The following is a 16477-nucleotide window of genomic DNA, read 5'->3' as shown; positions in this document are numbered from 1 at the left end:
TTGATGTGTCTTCTTCAGTTTTGTCTGGAGAAGGCAGCGAACCATAGCATGTTTCTATATTTTGAAAAATTTTCAAAGCCCAGATATTCTTGTTATAATTAATCAGTTAAATCCATATACACATATCATTGTTTTTGATATTAACTTGAAAATGTGGAATCTTGTATTTGTGAACTTTGGGGAGATAAGATTTGGAAATTTGTTGCATTTTGCAGGAAATAATTGTTTAAATTATTTAAATTTGATTAAATAATTTGTCAGTAAAAGTCAAATGTTATAACTGTTCATGTATAAAGTAAAACTATTAAGCATAGTCATCATACCCTAACCAATTTTAGCTTGTAAAAAAATGTGAATTTCAGTGGCAAAAATATCTATTAAAAAGCTAAGACTTTTAAATATTTGCCTTTGGGCATCAAAGTTTACTAATATGAAAAGAAAGCAGTAAGATAGTATTGGCAGCTAGTATGTTTATAGTATTAATAGCTATCTCAAAGGTATTATGGTTGTTTACTGTTGGCCATGTGTGAATGTAATATTTGACCATTTCAAAATTACTTATTTTCATTCTTTGTTTTAAATAGCCCTGAAAAACCTGTAAGTGTGAAAATAAATTTTGAAGATGAACCAAGAAAGAAATACCTGGATGCTGAAACTTCATTATAGATTTGAACCAAGAGGAATTATATATACAGATAGATTAGATACATACACATATATGTGTGTATGTATATATAATGTGTGTGTTTCGTGTTGCTATATATAACAATATCGTATGTCATGCCCCTTATGCGTGACTACTGAGGTTTTTGTTTGTTTGTTTGTTTTCGAAGTAGTGTCTGAAGTTTGTTAGGAGCACCATGGAGACTGTGTTTATAATGAAATAGTCTCTTGGAAGTGAGGTACATGGTTCTTACTAATCAAATACTTATTTTTCTGTTGGAAGCTTTTTTTCTGTTCTGCAGTAGAAAAATGTGGGAAAATCCATTGTCTACTTTTCTTTAAATCTGTTCTTTAAAAAAATAATCTTTAAATCTATTTAAATCAGTGGCAGTTCATACCAACCTTAAGTGATATGTGTTTTGTCCATATTTTTAAATTTCTTCCTTGAGTTGCTAGAAATGCTCCCATATGACTTGCCTTCTGCTAGTGCACTGAGGGGAGAGCAGGGCACTCTGCCTGTGCGGGGGCGCGGATGCCGCTGCGTCCCTCGTCCCCTGCGCATCCGTCTCGTTTCACAGCTGGTGGGAACCTTCTGGCTGCAGAGGTACAGCAGTGGAAACTTTCTAGATAAGACCTACAGTTTTGACCTTTATATTTTTGAAATGTGTTTTAAACCTTAAAACCTCCACATCTAGGTTTCCATTCTGATAAACAAGTAAAATTGCAAGTGATTTTATAATTTAACCCTCATACCAGTCATTAGTTAATGAATTTTAAAAGCTATAAAATACCAGTTTAAAGTAGTTAAACTTTGTTGCCTTTATAGAATGTTTTTTCTGAATCCTAATACCCTTTTAGAGCTCCATATGCCCACTCTGTTCTCTACCTTTGCTGTCTTTTATGTAAAATGTGGTTAGTTTGTATCAGGTTCAAGTTCTTGATTATTTTTCTGTAAGTATGATTAATCAGGAGTCAGAATTCTCTTAAGTGGGTTAATGATCAGTATTACTTTATTAAGAATTACCTTTCATTTTCTCTTTACATTGTTCTTTCTGTTGTATAGGTAATGTCTAATAGATTGCTATCTGTGATTTCATTTTAAGATATTTAATTTATTTTAATTGATATGATGCTTAAATGTTATATAAACATTTGAAAAGATGACACCTATAGAGTAAGTTTAATGTAGATAGTTGGTGCTCACTTGCATTTATGGTTTATTATCTGAAAGCAGTTGATAGATTTTACATCTTTGATATAAACACTGCCATATTTGTATTTTAAAAGAAATTTTAGACTTACTATGTGTATAGCTCAGATTGATGACATTCTTCCTAGCTTGTGTTTGTGTGTTTTATTTAGATTTTGATTTTCTGAGCTGTCTTTTTAACTTATAGCAAATCTTTTTAGTCATCTTTTATATACTTTTTAGCTCCTTATGAAATAAAAAAATATTGTTCTTGTTAAGCCTGTAGGACTGGATGAATGGGGAACTGATTTGGCAAAAGGATGATTTCTAAAAACCAAATGAGTATTAAGAAGCCACTGAAGTACTGAAAATGATAACATGAATGTTAGGATGAAAATTTCAATGAAATTCCAATGCTCTCTTTAATCAGTTCTAATCAAAGTACAAAAATATGAAGACTTGATCTTATAGAAGATCATGAGCGATGCCCAAAGCTGATGTTTTAGCAATTCTAGCAATCCATTCCAAACTACTTAACATGAAATTTCTGCATCTAAGACCATGTTACCCAGTTCTAGTTAAAATAACGGATTCACTTTCTGCCTCATGGTAGGCTGGAAATGTAACTAATTTTCTTTAGAAAGTGTAGCTGGCATCTTTTGGTGCTGCCTGAAGAAGAGAGATGCTGTGGTACTTGGTGAGAGAATGTTACCCATGGTGCTTGTTAGTGTTATAAGCTTCCAGTGAGTGAGTCCTTTTTGTTCATAGCAGCATAATCCTTTCCAAAGACCCCAGTATTTGCTGCTATAATTTTGTAAACTGCCCTGATTAACCTGACAAGACGATTTCCTCACATCATTTCCTTGGGTCTGGACGTCATAGGGTTAACAAAATGTGCATATTTTATAGGAAGTAATTTTAAAATTTAAACTGAAAACTCCTTGGGATCATAGTGTTTATGTGATTTTATTTAATTATGAAAACTGGCTATCCAGTGCCAGAAAAACCATGACTTGCAGAATGCTTTGCACTCCATGTTTTTTACTGTTTTAATTGTAAAATAGTGTCTGCTTTCTTTTGACTACTTGACTTACAAAATGATCTGATATGACTACTCCATTGAAAAGCAAAGCTAATTCATGTTTAAGTAATAGCTTGTTTTATGTCGCTATGATATTTTCCCACTGTTTTTGGAAAATAACCATCATGGATAGCGTTCTTTGGAAGATAGTGAAAACTATAATTTAATAGTTATATTGATTTTTAAATGTTGCCTTAAACGCATATAGATGAGCAGTAGTGATTGCTATGTACTGATTTACCTCAAGGTGCAAAAGTATTAATAAACCTGTGCATATTCCATTTATAAAATAAAGTTATAGAAACAGCCCTGCTCTTCCTCAGGTGCCTTGGTCTCCAGGACAGAGCTCAGAGCTGCTGAGTACCCGGGCTGTGGGGCTGCTCAGGACACTCTTTCTTCCACCGGTTTTATTTATTATAGACATCTGTTTACAGAGGCTAATACCATCCTCATGTTGACCATCTGAAATTTAGTTTCTTTTGAATGCTATTTCACTCTAAAATTGCAGCTTTGGGGAAGACAATGAACTTTAGTTACTTCCTTGTGATAAAAGGATGATGCTCTGTAGTCTCTAATATTAGATACACAAAGTGAGGTGCATGATCTGTCTAATGGATGTTGTATGTGTGAGTGTGCCTGTGTGAATGATGTGGTCAATCATAAATCTCTCAAGTTGTTTTAAAAAGCTGTGGCATATCATTGTTCATATTTGCCAAGTCTATAGGGTATGTAGAACAACGTTTTATGTGCTAATGCATGTATTTATAAAGCAGATTTCTTTTCCACTCAAAATTACTAACTTTTGCTTTATCCATCTAAAAAACCATATCTGTTTCTTTCACATATCCAAAGTTTATGTATATATATAATAGCTTTACAGCCTTTTCCTTTCGCAAAAAGTAGGTTCAGATTCTGTAAAAAGAAAAATGGTTTCTGAAACAGAGGTATGACACCAGAGCTTGCTGTTTTTAAAGGATTGTATCATGTGCAACAGTTATGCAAATGTGCTCAACAGTGTAACATGTGAGTCCTGTTTTAAAGTGCTCCGATTTCGGATGTATAAGCCATTGGTATAACATTGTAATTCAGAAATGTTTAAATTAAATAATTTAATGTTTTAAATTTATTTATGTAGATCACATTGTTATCATATGCAGTAGAACTATGTGAACTGTTTTTTGGTTTAGTCCAACAACTATTTATTTTTTTAGAAGGTTAAAGACTTTAAGGACATTCAAAATTTTAAATAGTGTTCATAATTCAGAACTTGGCATTTTTAATGTAAAGTTGGTACTTTTCTAACTTCAAAAAGTAAGTGTCAGTAGTTGGAAATGGAATCATCTAAAGATCATTTTTTAAAATTTAATTAGCATAGATTGACTTCTGTAGTTGACATAGAGTAATTGTTAACAGTTGTTTTTTAAATCAGATTTTTGTGCATTGATTTTTGTGTTGTGGTTTTCCTTTTGTTACTTTCATATTAAAAGGTATTTTTTTGTTTTGTTTTGGGGGGTTTATCTTCCAGTGTTTACTCCATTTAAATAAATAGACATTGAATTTTATTGTTCATTTATACAGTATTTGATAGCTTGGTATAATAAGAACAGTACAGTTCTAATTTTTATGACTTTTATAATTATCAATACAATGATATTTTCTATTATAATAAAATCCAAAGTAAATGAAACATTTAAAATGTAGAACTGATATTTTTAATCTATATGAAGTATAAGTATCTACCGGTCTAGAATGTGAATAATCCTGCTTTTCAAATCTGTCTCATAATATCAGAAGAAAACTATTTTTTGGAGATGTTATTGAAGTTGAAAGAGCAATAAAAGTCTACTGAATCAGTCGTTGAATATTGTCTTTACTTTGGTATTAGAAGAGCCCCCCACCCGCCGCGTGAGAGGGGATGGAGAAAAAGCAAGTAATTTCTATTTCCTGCCTCCTAATTTTCCTGTGCTTTAGTAAGCAGGAGACAGAAAAGAGGAAACAGTGAGAGAAGAAATGAAACAAAATAGTGTGTCTTTCCCAATGATTTTGTGATATTTAAGAAATAATGAAATTAAAGTCCTTTAAGATAGGCTGGTCCAGTATATTCCCTATTTTAAGACACATCTCTTTAGAATGAGAATGTAATAAACACACATCACATTACATGATGTGTAATGAGCATGTTGATACTTAACACACACACTCAGGCGTGCTTTTCTTTTTTGTTTTTAGTGATTAATTTTATTATGAATTTTTTTTTTAGTAATAGCCAATGACGAAGTTTGGTCTGTCTTCCATTAGGCACATATGGAGCGCTTCTTCCTGTGTTTTCTAGACTTCTGATTTCTGGTTTCTGATTTCCCACAATGAATCTGATAACCTTTGGGAGTGAGATGGAAAAAAGCGCTTAAGGTTTTGGAAGCTTCATTTGAAAGTTCTGTTTACATTTACTTGAGGGAAGAAATATTTTCTGTCAATTTCTTATCCCCAGCTACAGAGCTTTGAGATTTTGTGGGCATTGAGGGTGGGGGGAACAAAGGAAACAGTGAGTTTCCCACTCAGTTTTGTTTGCTCTTGCTCCTTGAGGCAGGTCTGATCCTTCCAGCATCAGTTCTGTGACCTTCACATCACTAACTCTGTGCTTTTCATGAAAACACTCCTATTGTTCGGAAAACCTTCTTTCGTCTTTCTCTGCTGTTCTTTCAAAGCTCAGTGTAAGTGGCGCCTTTTCTTCCAGTTGTCCTCTCCCGTGTGCTGTCTGCTGTAAGAGCATTTTCCTGCCTCCTCTCAAGCGTGTGTGTCTGTGTTTAAAATACCCTCTTATTGTTTTTGTTCTTTTCCTAGACCAGTGGTCTAGGGGCATTTTAGAAAGTTGGGGAATTGTTTTCTGTGTGTGTTCTTGTTGATTCTGAATATTTATTTCAATATCTATTTAAGGTACATTTCATTGTTCCATATGTTAGCTATGACATTATACTATTTTACTTTTGAACATGTGATTTACATGACCTGTGGATTCACATTAGGATAGTGAAAGGGGTGTTCAAAAACACCAGTAGGGGATTTGAAGTCTTACAAACTTGGGCTCGATCACATCAGCCGCGACCTTGTGTCCTCACCTCAGCAGCACAGGATGGGGGGCCCCACGCAGGTGGCTGTGCTGCTCCTCTCCTCCACAGCCCCTTGTGACCCAGGCCTCTTAATCTTCTATGTGACTGTCAGTTACATTCAGGGGAAGCCGAAACATTAAGATTTTATTTTAAGAAAGAGGAGAAAGATGGGAAGCTCACTGAGTATTCTGATGAAAGTTCAGAGGAATACTTCTGTCGTTTTAATATTTAAAATGTCTCTAGAGAATCCATCTGCTCGGCATCCGTCTGCCTTGTCTGTCACCTTTTTGTTTTGATTGGTAACATTATTTCTGCTGATGGTATGTTCTCTTCCGTTTAATTAGTTCTGCTACATTCCCCTGAGTTTGCTTTTCATCTCACCTCTCTGTATTTTCCAAAATGGTGCCTTACTATTTTAGTTAGTAAAAAATATCTTCAAGTAATGAGATCAAAATATCATTACTCTACTGGGTCTACCTTCATTATTATTTAGAGCAGAAAAAAAATCAGGCTAAGCACTCACTGTATTCATTTTAAATCAAGTTTTGGGAGATTTAATCACTGCACTAATTGACATCCCCATGGGGCTTGGAACTATATTAAGATAAGATTGAATTGTTCAGGGAGCAGCATGGTGGTTAAGGCTGGGCTCTAGATTGGAACTCTTAAGATCTCCCCTGCCTCCATCAATTACCAGCTCTGGGCTATGGGCCTCCTGGCTCTTAACTAGGATGAGAAATAACCAGACAGTGTGAAGAGTAAGTCAAACAGAGGAAAGAGTTTGGAACAGTCCCTGGCACAAAATAAATGCCATAAAGCTTCATAATGTGTGTACATTCATCTCATGCTAGTAAAGTAATGCTCAAAATTCTCCAAGGCAGGCTTCAACAGTACGTGACCATGAACTTCTGGTAGTTCAAGCTGGATTTACAAAAGGTAGAGGAATCAGAGATCAAATTGCCAACATCCTTTGGATCATCAAAAAAGCAAGAGAGTTCCAGAAAAACATCTATTTCTGCTTTATTGACTATGCCAAAGCCTTTGACTGTGTGGATCACAATAAACTATGGAAAATCTGAGAGAGATAGGAATACCAGACCACCTGACCTGCCTCTTGAGAAACCTGTATGCAGGTCAGGAAGCAACAGTTAGAACTGGACATGGAACAGCAGACTGGTTCCAAATAGGGAAAGGAGTAGGTCAAGGCTGTATATTGTCACCCTGCTTATTTAACTTTTATGCAGAGTACACCATGGGAAACGCTGGGCTGGATGAAGCACAAGCTGGAATCCAAATTGCCAGGAGAAATATTAATAACCTCAGATAATGCAGATGACACCACCCTTATGGCAGAAAGTGAAGAACAACTAAAGAGCTTCTTGATCAAAGTGAAAGAGGAGAGTGAAAAGGTTGGCTTAAAGCTCAACATTCATAAAACGAAGATCATGGCATCTGGTCCTGTGGCAAATAGATGGGGAAACAGTGGCAGACTTTATTTTCTAGCGCTCCAAAATTACTGCAGATGGTTTTTGCAGCCATGAAATTAAAAGACGCTTACTCCTTGGAAGGAAAGTTAATGACCAACCTAGATAGCATAGTAAAAAGCAGAGACATTACTTTGCCAACTAAGGTCCATCTAGTCAAGGCTATGGTTTTCCCTCTGGTCATATATGGATGTGAGAGTTGGACTGTGAAGAAAGCTGAGTGCCGAAGAATTGATGCTTTTGAACTGTGGTGTTGGAGAAGACTCTTGAGAGTCCCTTGGACTGCAAGGAGATCCAACCAATCCGTTCTGAAGGAGATCAACCCTGAGATTTCTTTGGAAGGAATGATGCTAAAGCTGAAACCAGTACTTTGGCCACCTCATGGGAAGAGCTGACTCATTGGAAAAGACTCTGATGCTGGGCAAGATTGAAGGCAGGAGGAAAAGGGGACTACAGAGGATGAGATGGTTGGATGGCATCATTGACTCAATGGACATGAGTTTGAGTAAACTCCAGTAGTTGGTGATGGACAGGGAGGCCTGGCCTGCTGCAGCCCATGGGGTCACAAAGACTCGGACAGGACCGAGCGACTGAACTGACTGAAACTTTTTCAGGGCAAGTCCATTTAAGTTTCTCCTTTATAAAATGAGACTTGATCCCACTCTGGTTTTGTTTCAGTAGGCTGAACACAGCTACCTTATTACTAATTTTTCATTATGCATGTTCCTTATCCATTTATGCATGGATGTGCAACCTTAGGAAGGATTGTATATCCTATCATTTATAATAAATTGTTCCATAATGATTTATCCTATGAGTTTTTCTGATGTGAATTTGCTATATAAGAAGATAGTGATGGAAATTCTTTTCATGGATAGAAAATTCAGAAACCAACTTCATAAATTACCTTATTTCATGAGAATGGCCATGAAACAACATTGAAATCAGTAATGTGATTTATGCTGCTGCTACTGCTGCTAAGTTGCTTCAGTTGTGTCTGACTCTGTGCAACCCCATAGACGGCCCCACCAGGCTCCCCCATCCCTGGGATTCTCTAGGCAAGAATACTGGAGTGAGTTGCCATTTCCTCCTCCAATGCACGAAAGTGAAAAGTCAAAGTGAAGTAGCTCAGTCGTGTCCGTCTCTTAGCAACCCCATGGACTGCAGCCTACCAGGCTCCTCCGTCCATGGGATTTTCCAGGCAAGGGTACTGGAGTGGGGTGCCATTGCCTTCTCCAATGTGATTTATAAGTACCCCTTGAAGAGTCCAGATACAATGCTGGAGTCACTTTTCTGTAAGCATTGAGTACAAATAATTTTGGGTTTATTTTTACCTGAAACCTTCTCTATGATCATAAGATAAAATGAATAAATAAATAAGAAAATTGTGAAAGAAAATAGAACACAGGATTAAAGGTTTCAAACAGTTATGAAGGAACTAGCTGAGTGGAGGAGAGAAGTTTGCCTAGGCAAACCTGTGGATAAGAGTAGACTTACCTGATGTCTCATGGGAAACCCTATGTTTCAGGAAGTCAGCACACCCAGTGTGATTATATATATATGGCTGTGCAAAATACCAAGAAAGGCTTCCCATGTTCCTAGGAAAGCTGTATTTGGAAATATGTAAATTATGTAAATCATGTTACATAAGGAAGTCCAATAGGAAGAAACCTCTTAAGTGATGTTTTTAAGTATTAAATAGTTTATTATGTGGAATCCAGAAAAAAATAGCCATATATATATATATAAGTAATATTTGCCCAGTCTTTCAGAAATAAATATAATGGTAAATATACTCAACAGTGTGAGTAAGGGGAAAGGTAGTGAAAACACTGTCCCAACAACTGCAGTTGCCTCTCTTAATATAAGGTGTGAAAAGAGATGAGACATTAGGATCCTCTGGTGGGGAACATTCCAGGAGGTCACAAGAACTTAAAGCCGTCCAGCTACTCAGGAAGGTTCCTCATACAATGCCAAGGCCAGCAGCAATAGAGGGTGCACTTTTTTCCAGGGGAATTTCCAACACCCATGTTTGTTTGAGTGACAGACTTTTGAATCACAGCTCATGTTTATATTGATGTTCTGAAAATTTGTTGTCCAGCTTCTTCCTCAGCACAATAGACCACTTCTCAAATTCTTTCCTGATAAGGTTGAGGAAAACAGACCACCATTTTTTCTTTGCTTTTTTTTCCCTGTTTTTTCCTTTGTCCCTGATTTTGCATCTTTATATAGTTTCAGAAAGACACCATTGGTAGTATACAAGAATAGTTTTAATGTAAACCAAGATCACTTCATGAGAAATAGATGGGGAAACAGTGTCAGACTTTATTTTTGGGGGCTCCAAAATCACTGCAGATGGTGACTGCAGCCATGAAATTAAAAGACGCTTACTCCTTGGAAGAAAAGTTATGACCAACCTAGATAGCATATTCAAAAGCAGAGACATTACTTTGTGAACTAAGGGTCCGTTTAGTCAAGGCTGTGGTTTTCCCTGTGGTCATGTATGGATGTGAGAGTTGGACTGTGAAGGCTGAGCGCCAAAGAATTGATGCTTTTGAACTGTGGTGTTGGAGAAGGCTCCTGAGAGTCCCTTGGACTGCAAGGAGATCCAACCAGTCCATTCTAAAGGAGATCAGTCCTGGGTGTTTGGAAGGAATGATGCTAAAGCTGAAACTCCAGTACTTTGGCCACCTCATGGAAAGAATTGACTCATTGCAAAAGACTCTGATGCTGGGAGGGATTGGGGGCAGAAGAAGGGCATGACAGAGGATGAGATGGGTGGATGGCGTCACTGACTCGATGGACGTGAGTCTGAGTGAACTCCGGGAGTTGTTGATGGACAGGGAGGCCTGGTGTGCTGCGATTCATGGGGTCGCAGAGTTGGACACGACTGAGCGACTGAACTGAACTGAAAGATCTCTGAATCTCTTTTTCTATACATACGTCCTGCCTCTAATACTACATTGTGTGGGACACCATACTCTTAGATGCCTTTTTCCACTGTGTCTGCCTCTCAACACCCTTTTACGGGGATATCTATTTCTCTTCTGTGTATCTTTCATTTGTTTTCTGAAGTTTGGTTCCGCTAATGAATTTTACTTACTGTTTTTTTTTTTTCTTGCGGTTTTTGTTCCTCAGTTCAGTTCAGTTCAGTCACTCAGTCGTGTCTGACTCTCTGAGACCCCATGAATTACAGCACACCAGGCCTCCCTGTCCATCACCAACTCCCGGAGTTCACTCAGACTCACGTCTATCGAGTGAGTGATGCCATCCACCCATCTCATCCTCTGTCATCCCCTTCTCCTGCCCCCAATCCCTCCCAGCATCAGAGTCTTTTCCAATGAGTCAACTCTTCGCATGAGGTGGCCAAAGTACTGGAGCTTCAGCTTTAGCATCATTCCTTCCAAAGAACACCCAGGACTGATCTCCTTCAGAATGGACTGGTTGGATCTCCTTGCAGTCCAAGGGACTCTCAAGAGAGTCTTCTCCAACACCACAGCCTCACAAAAGTGAATTCTAATGCATTTGCCTAATTTTCCTGACCCTTTTCATGGGCAAGTCCATTCAAAGTTTTTCTGAAATGGGGCTATATTCCACCCTGGTTTTAGTTCAGTAGTTTGAGCACAGCTCCTTCATTACTGTTTTTTTCATTATTCATGTCCATTACCTATTGATGCATGGATATGCATCCTTAGGAAGGAAGTTCAGTTCAGTTCAGTCGCTCAGTCTTGTCCGACTCTTTGCGACCCCATGGACTACAGCATGCCAGGCTTCCCTGTCACCAGCTCCCGGAGTTAACTCAAACTCATGTCCATGGAGTCCATGTGATGTTGAGGTGTTTTTTTTTTTTTTTTTTTTTTTTTAAGCTGTCATAAAATTCAAACATTTTTCAATAAAAAGATTCAGGCTCTCACGAAAGACGGTCAAACCCACAAGACGAGCTGGTGGTAGGCGTCCACGCGGCTCACACCATGTCCCCATCTCCTGCTGCGGGCTGGAATCGTTCAACGTGTCTTCACGTCACACGGACGCTCCTCAGCAGGTTGCACTGATCCTTTTCACAGTAAATCTGCTTTGAAAGGTAGTTGATTTTTAGTTCATACCAGTTCTGGAAATTAAGCATCCCAAAGTGAAGCTGCTCTTTCCCACCAACTTTTATCTCAAACGCCGAAGGTTGGTACCCGAGTCCACAGGAGCCGGGCGGCACCGAGAGGTCCCTCAAGCCCCACCTCCCCGCCCGCGCGGCGCCGCGGCGCCCTGCGCGTCCTCCGCTGCTACGGCAACCTGAGGCCGGCGTCCGCGTCTCCACGGCCGCAGCACGGCCGCAGGTGACTGGCTGAGACGCCCGACGGGCGGAACAACAGGCGTCGGCATTGGCTGAGGCCGCGACAGTTGGCGGCCTGAAGGAGGATTTGGCTGGAGCACCAACGGTGCTGCTGGCAGCGGTACCCCTGAGACTGAGGGGACAGGGCGTGAGGTGGGGGCTAGGAGGACAGGCCCCCGAGCCAGAGCAGCGTGACCGCCGCAGACACGATGAGATGCGCCTCGGCCTGAAGGAGGGGCCCTCCCTCGGGCGGTGAGTGAGTCGTAGACAAGCCTCCCTCCGCCGGCTCGCGGTTTCAGCAGGGCCTCCAGAGAGATGCCCGCGGGTGCTTGCGGAGCAGCCTGCGGCCTCGCAGTGAGCGCTCCTCGGCAGAAGGCAGGGCAGAGGGTGCGGGCTGTCGGGCTTGCGGGAGTCACTGTGAGCCTGTCTCTTAGCAGACGGGTGATGTTGGGCGGAAGGATGCCCGGTAAGTGTCATCGACGATGCGTGATGGTCCTTTCAGGTCCCTAAAGTACTTACTCTGTTTACAGGAAGCCTGAGTGTGTCTCTCCCAGTTTGCTCCTAAACCTCTGGAGACTCCTTCATAAAACCCTTTACGGGCGTCGCTTCTCTGCCTTCCCCTTCTATGGTGCTGTTCTGACATTGCCTCTGCTTCTCTGCTCTACGGTGAGCCTGTCCAGTTCCATGCCTCCAGGCAACACATGTCTACTGATTCCTTGAAAACCTCCACCTTCAGCCTAGGCTGCTCCAGTCGCGCCAGACCCCAAAACCCGGCTGTGTGAGTTAGCTCCACACGTGTGCAGGCTTAAACATCATCTTCCCGGTTCCCACGGAGTGTCTCGCCTTTGGATTCCTTATCTGGGGCACCAAGACACCAAAACCACATTTGGACAATTGACATTTACTGCCTCTGCTTCATTTCCACCAGTTATCAAGGCGGTGCCTTCTTCATAGCTGGCAAATCAGTTCCCACCTCACTGTCGCCCTTCTTGCGTTATCATTTCCACCAGTGTTTTGGTTAAAATCAGCAAGGGTCCACCTTTCCCGACTGTCCCTATCTCATCCATTTTTCATCTATTGTTAGATTGATGTTTCTTTAAAAACATATAAGGGCATTTCACCTCCTGCCGAGACTGCCTGTCATGCCATCCAGACTTCCTGCTTAGGCCTTCGCTCAGCAGTTCTGCCTTTGATCCTAGAACAGCTGCCTCTTTCCGGTGTGTGCTGATTGACCTGCTGCTCTCTGCCTGCCGTGGACTCCACTTCTGTGCCTTCCCCAACCCTGCTGTCACTCCCCAGTCACTCTGTGTGTGTCATGCGTCTGCTTCCTCCTCTAGACACACACTCGGAGGGCAGAGGCAAGGTCTGTCCTACTCACCATTTGTCATATCTGTCAGAGTACCCTGCGTGTAGCAGGGGCTCGATAAATACTGGTTAAATGAATGATTCTCTAAAAGGAGAAGTTACTGTTTTTCATGGCATCCAGTAAAGCTTTTACCTGTGAAAGATGAATGCTGAATTTACAGGTTTTTCTTTGATTTCAAGATCCTTGGTGTTGAAAACTATTTCAATTCTCAATCTATATTTCATGCTATAATCATATTAATGGTAGCTGCTGTTATATGACATAAATTTAACATGGAAAACAGAGTACAGCGTAGTTTGCAAGAGATGGGCTTTTTTAAAAATATAAATCTATTTATTTTAATTGGAGGCTAATTACTTTACAATATTGTATTGGTTTTGCCATACATCAACATGAATCTGCCACGGGTGTACATGTGTTCCCCATCCTGAACCCCACTCCCACCTCCCTCCCTGTACCATCCCTCTGGGTCATCCCCGTGCACCAGCCCCAAGCATCCTGTAGCCTGCATCAAACCTGGACTGGCGATTCATTTCATATATGATACACAAAAATAAACTCAAAATGGATTAAAGATCTAAACATAAGACCAGAAACTATATAAAACTCCTAGAGGAGAACATAGGCAAAACACTCTCCGACATAAATCACAGCAGGATCCTCTATGACCCACCTCCCAGAATATTGAAAATAAAAGCAAAAATAAACAAATGGGATCTAATTAAAATTAAAAGCTTCTGCACAACAAAGGAAACTATAAGCAAGGTGAAAAGACAGCCTTCAGAATGGGAGAAAATAATAGCAAATGAAGCAACTGACAAACAACTAATCTCAAAAATATACAAGCAACTCCTGCCGCTCAATTCCAGAAAAATAAACAACCCAATCAAAACATGGGCCAAAGAACTAAACAGACATTTCTCCAAAGAAGACATACAGATGGCTAACAAACACATGAAAAGAGATGGACTTTGAATCAGATATATTCAAACCCAGGTATATGGCTTTGAATCCTGGCTCTAACCATTTGGCTTTGTGACCACTTGTCTATGGCTTCTTTATCTGTGCAATGGGATAATAGTAACACTCACCTCATAGGGTTATTTTAAAGACTAAATGACTTGATATAACCTATATCAAGTGCATAGTGCCTTAGCTTAATAATTTTTCACATGGGTAAAAAATGGAAGCACTCACTGCTATATAACAGAGGTAGCTCAGCCTGCTACTCTGTGGCAACCTAGAGGGGTGGGATGGAATGGAGAGTGGGAGTGAGGGAGGTTCAAGAAGGAGGGGACGCATGTATACTTATGGCTGATTCACGTTGTTGTATGGCAGAAATCAACACAACTATAAAGCAATTCTCCTCCAGTTAAATTTTTTTTTAAATTAGAAACATTCACAAGGATGTTTGTAGCTGCTTTAGTCACAATTACCAGATATCTGCAAACAACCAAGGTGTCCTTCAGAGAGGGAATGGATAAATTTATTGTGGTGCATCCAGACAATGGAATACTATTCATAGCTAAAAAGAAATTCAGGGACTTCCGTGATCTGGTGGTTAAGAGTGTGCTTGCTGGTGCAGGGGACATGGGTTCAGTCCTCGGTGGGAGACGATCCCACATGCCTCGGAGCGACGAAGCCTGCACACCATAGCTACTGAAGCCAGGCGCCTAGAGCCCATGCTCAGCAACAAGAGAAGTTACCACAACTAGAAGCCTGCCCACACAGCTGGAGAGTAGCCCCCACTCACCACAACTAGAGAACGCTCTCGCATAGCAACAAAGACCCAGTACAGGCAAAATAAAAAGAAATAACTATTAAACCATGAAAAGGCACAGAGGAACCTTCAATGCATATTACTAAGAAGAGTAAGAAGCCAATCTGAAAAGGCTGTATACTGTATGATTCCGACTTGATGACATTCTGGAAAAGGCAAAACTATGGGCACAGTGAAAAGATAATTGGTTAGCAGGGGTTAGCAGGGGATGGGGTGGAATAAACAGGTAGAGCACAGAAGATTTTTAGGGTAGATTTTAACATACTCTGTATGACATCATAATGGTGGATACATGCATTATGTCCAAACACATAAAATGTACAACACCTAGAGTGAACTCTAAAGTAACCTGTGGACTCTGGATGATAATGATGTGTTAATGTAGGTTCATCCTTGGGAATAACTGTGCCATCTGCAAGTAGTATTGATCATGAGGGAGGCTATGCTAGTGTGTAGGGGGGTACATGGGAAATCTCTATACCTCCCTCTCAAATTTGTGGTAAACCTAAAACTGCGCTAAAGAATAAAGTCTTTTAAAAGTAGAACAAGAAGCACTGAAGTTTGGAATTGTGAAATTTCCATGGTCAGTTCACAACAGGTAAAAATCAGCTAGTTCAGTCAAGTGCAATTTCTAGGACATCATCCTATAACCCAGTCACACCATACTGCTTGGATGTGTACATGGTGCTAAGTCATTTCAGTAGTGTCTGACACTCTGCTACCCCATGAACTGTACCTGCCAGGCTCCTGTGTCCATGGGATTCTCCAAGCAAGTATAGTGGAGTGGGTAGCCATGCCCTCCTCCTGGGGGTCTTCCTGACCCAGGGATCCATGTACATCTCTCATGTCTGCTGCACTCGCAGGCAGGTTCTTTACCACTGTGCCACCTGGGAAGCTCACACACTAGACTGCACTACTTGATCACAAACTTCTGTGTACAGCAAGAGCTCTGATACAGGTAAAGGGCTCAAGTGAGAGCTTTGTGTGCATTTGATGAATCCAAGGTGCTCTGCCAGATAAGGATGGGGCAAAGTAAAGTATAACCAGCAAAGTCTCAAGTAGGTAAAGAAAGGCCTGGAGTGTCACCCTGCCTGTCTGAGCCAAACAGACTTTGAGGACAGTCAGAGTAGACTGCATGGAGCCCTTGAAGAGGTGGAGAGGAGATAAAAGTTTTCTGGGTGTCCAGCAGGGAGCAAAACCAAGACCCTGTGCTTTCAAAGCCCAGTTTCCCAAGGGTGGTAGCTCAGAATCTGTAGAACTCAGAGTCTCACCCCAGATGCCTGGGTTCAAATTCCAGATCCACCACTGCTGTACACAGGGCCTCTGCTGTGTTACTTAATCTTAGCACCTCAATTTCCTTGCATGTAAAATGGAGTTGTTGTGAGCCTTACATGAATCGGTAGAGACAAATTTCTTGGAACTATGGTGGGTATCATGGCATCCAGTCCCATCACTTCATGGCAAATAGATGGGGAAACAGTAG

At 40.4% G+C, this 16477-nt stretch overlaps 2 protein-coding genes across 4 annotated transcripts in view; both read left to right on the top strand.

The window, feature by feature from the left end:
• Positions 1-4789, top strand: part of SLC4A7 (solute carrier family 4 member 7) — a 124682-nt gene extending 119893 nt beyond the window's left edge. For 2 of the 3 annotated variants that reach the window (XM_018067218.1, XM_018067222.1), the window contains one exon: positions 585-4789. In XM_018067218.1, coding sequence (XP_017922707.1) covers positions 585-666 — 82 coding nt within the window. In that variant the 3' untranslated portion in view covers positions 667-4789. The remainder of the gene's footprint in view (positions 1-584) is intronic. The other variant, XM_018067219.1, reaches the window with a different exon arrangement.
• NEK10 (NIMA related kinase 10) overlaps positions 12016-16477 on the top strand; it is a 290322-nt gene continuing 285860 nt past the window's right edge. Inside the window, exon 1 of the mRNA XM_018038472.1 lies at positions 12016-12100. The gene's annotated coding sequence lies outside the window, so the exon portion shown is untranslated. The remainder of the gene's footprint in view (positions 12101-16477) is intronic.

The sequence above is a fragment of the Capra hircus genome, chromosome 22 (genome assembly GCF_001704415.2).
Source record: "Capra hircus breed San Clemente chromosome 22, ASM170441v1, whole genome shotgun sequence".
NCBI classification, from domain to species: domain Eukaryota; kingdom Metazoa; phylum Chordata; class Mammalia; order Artiodactyla; family Bovidae; genus Capra; species Capra hircus.
This window is presented reverse-complemented; position numbering and strand designations above follow the sequence as displayed.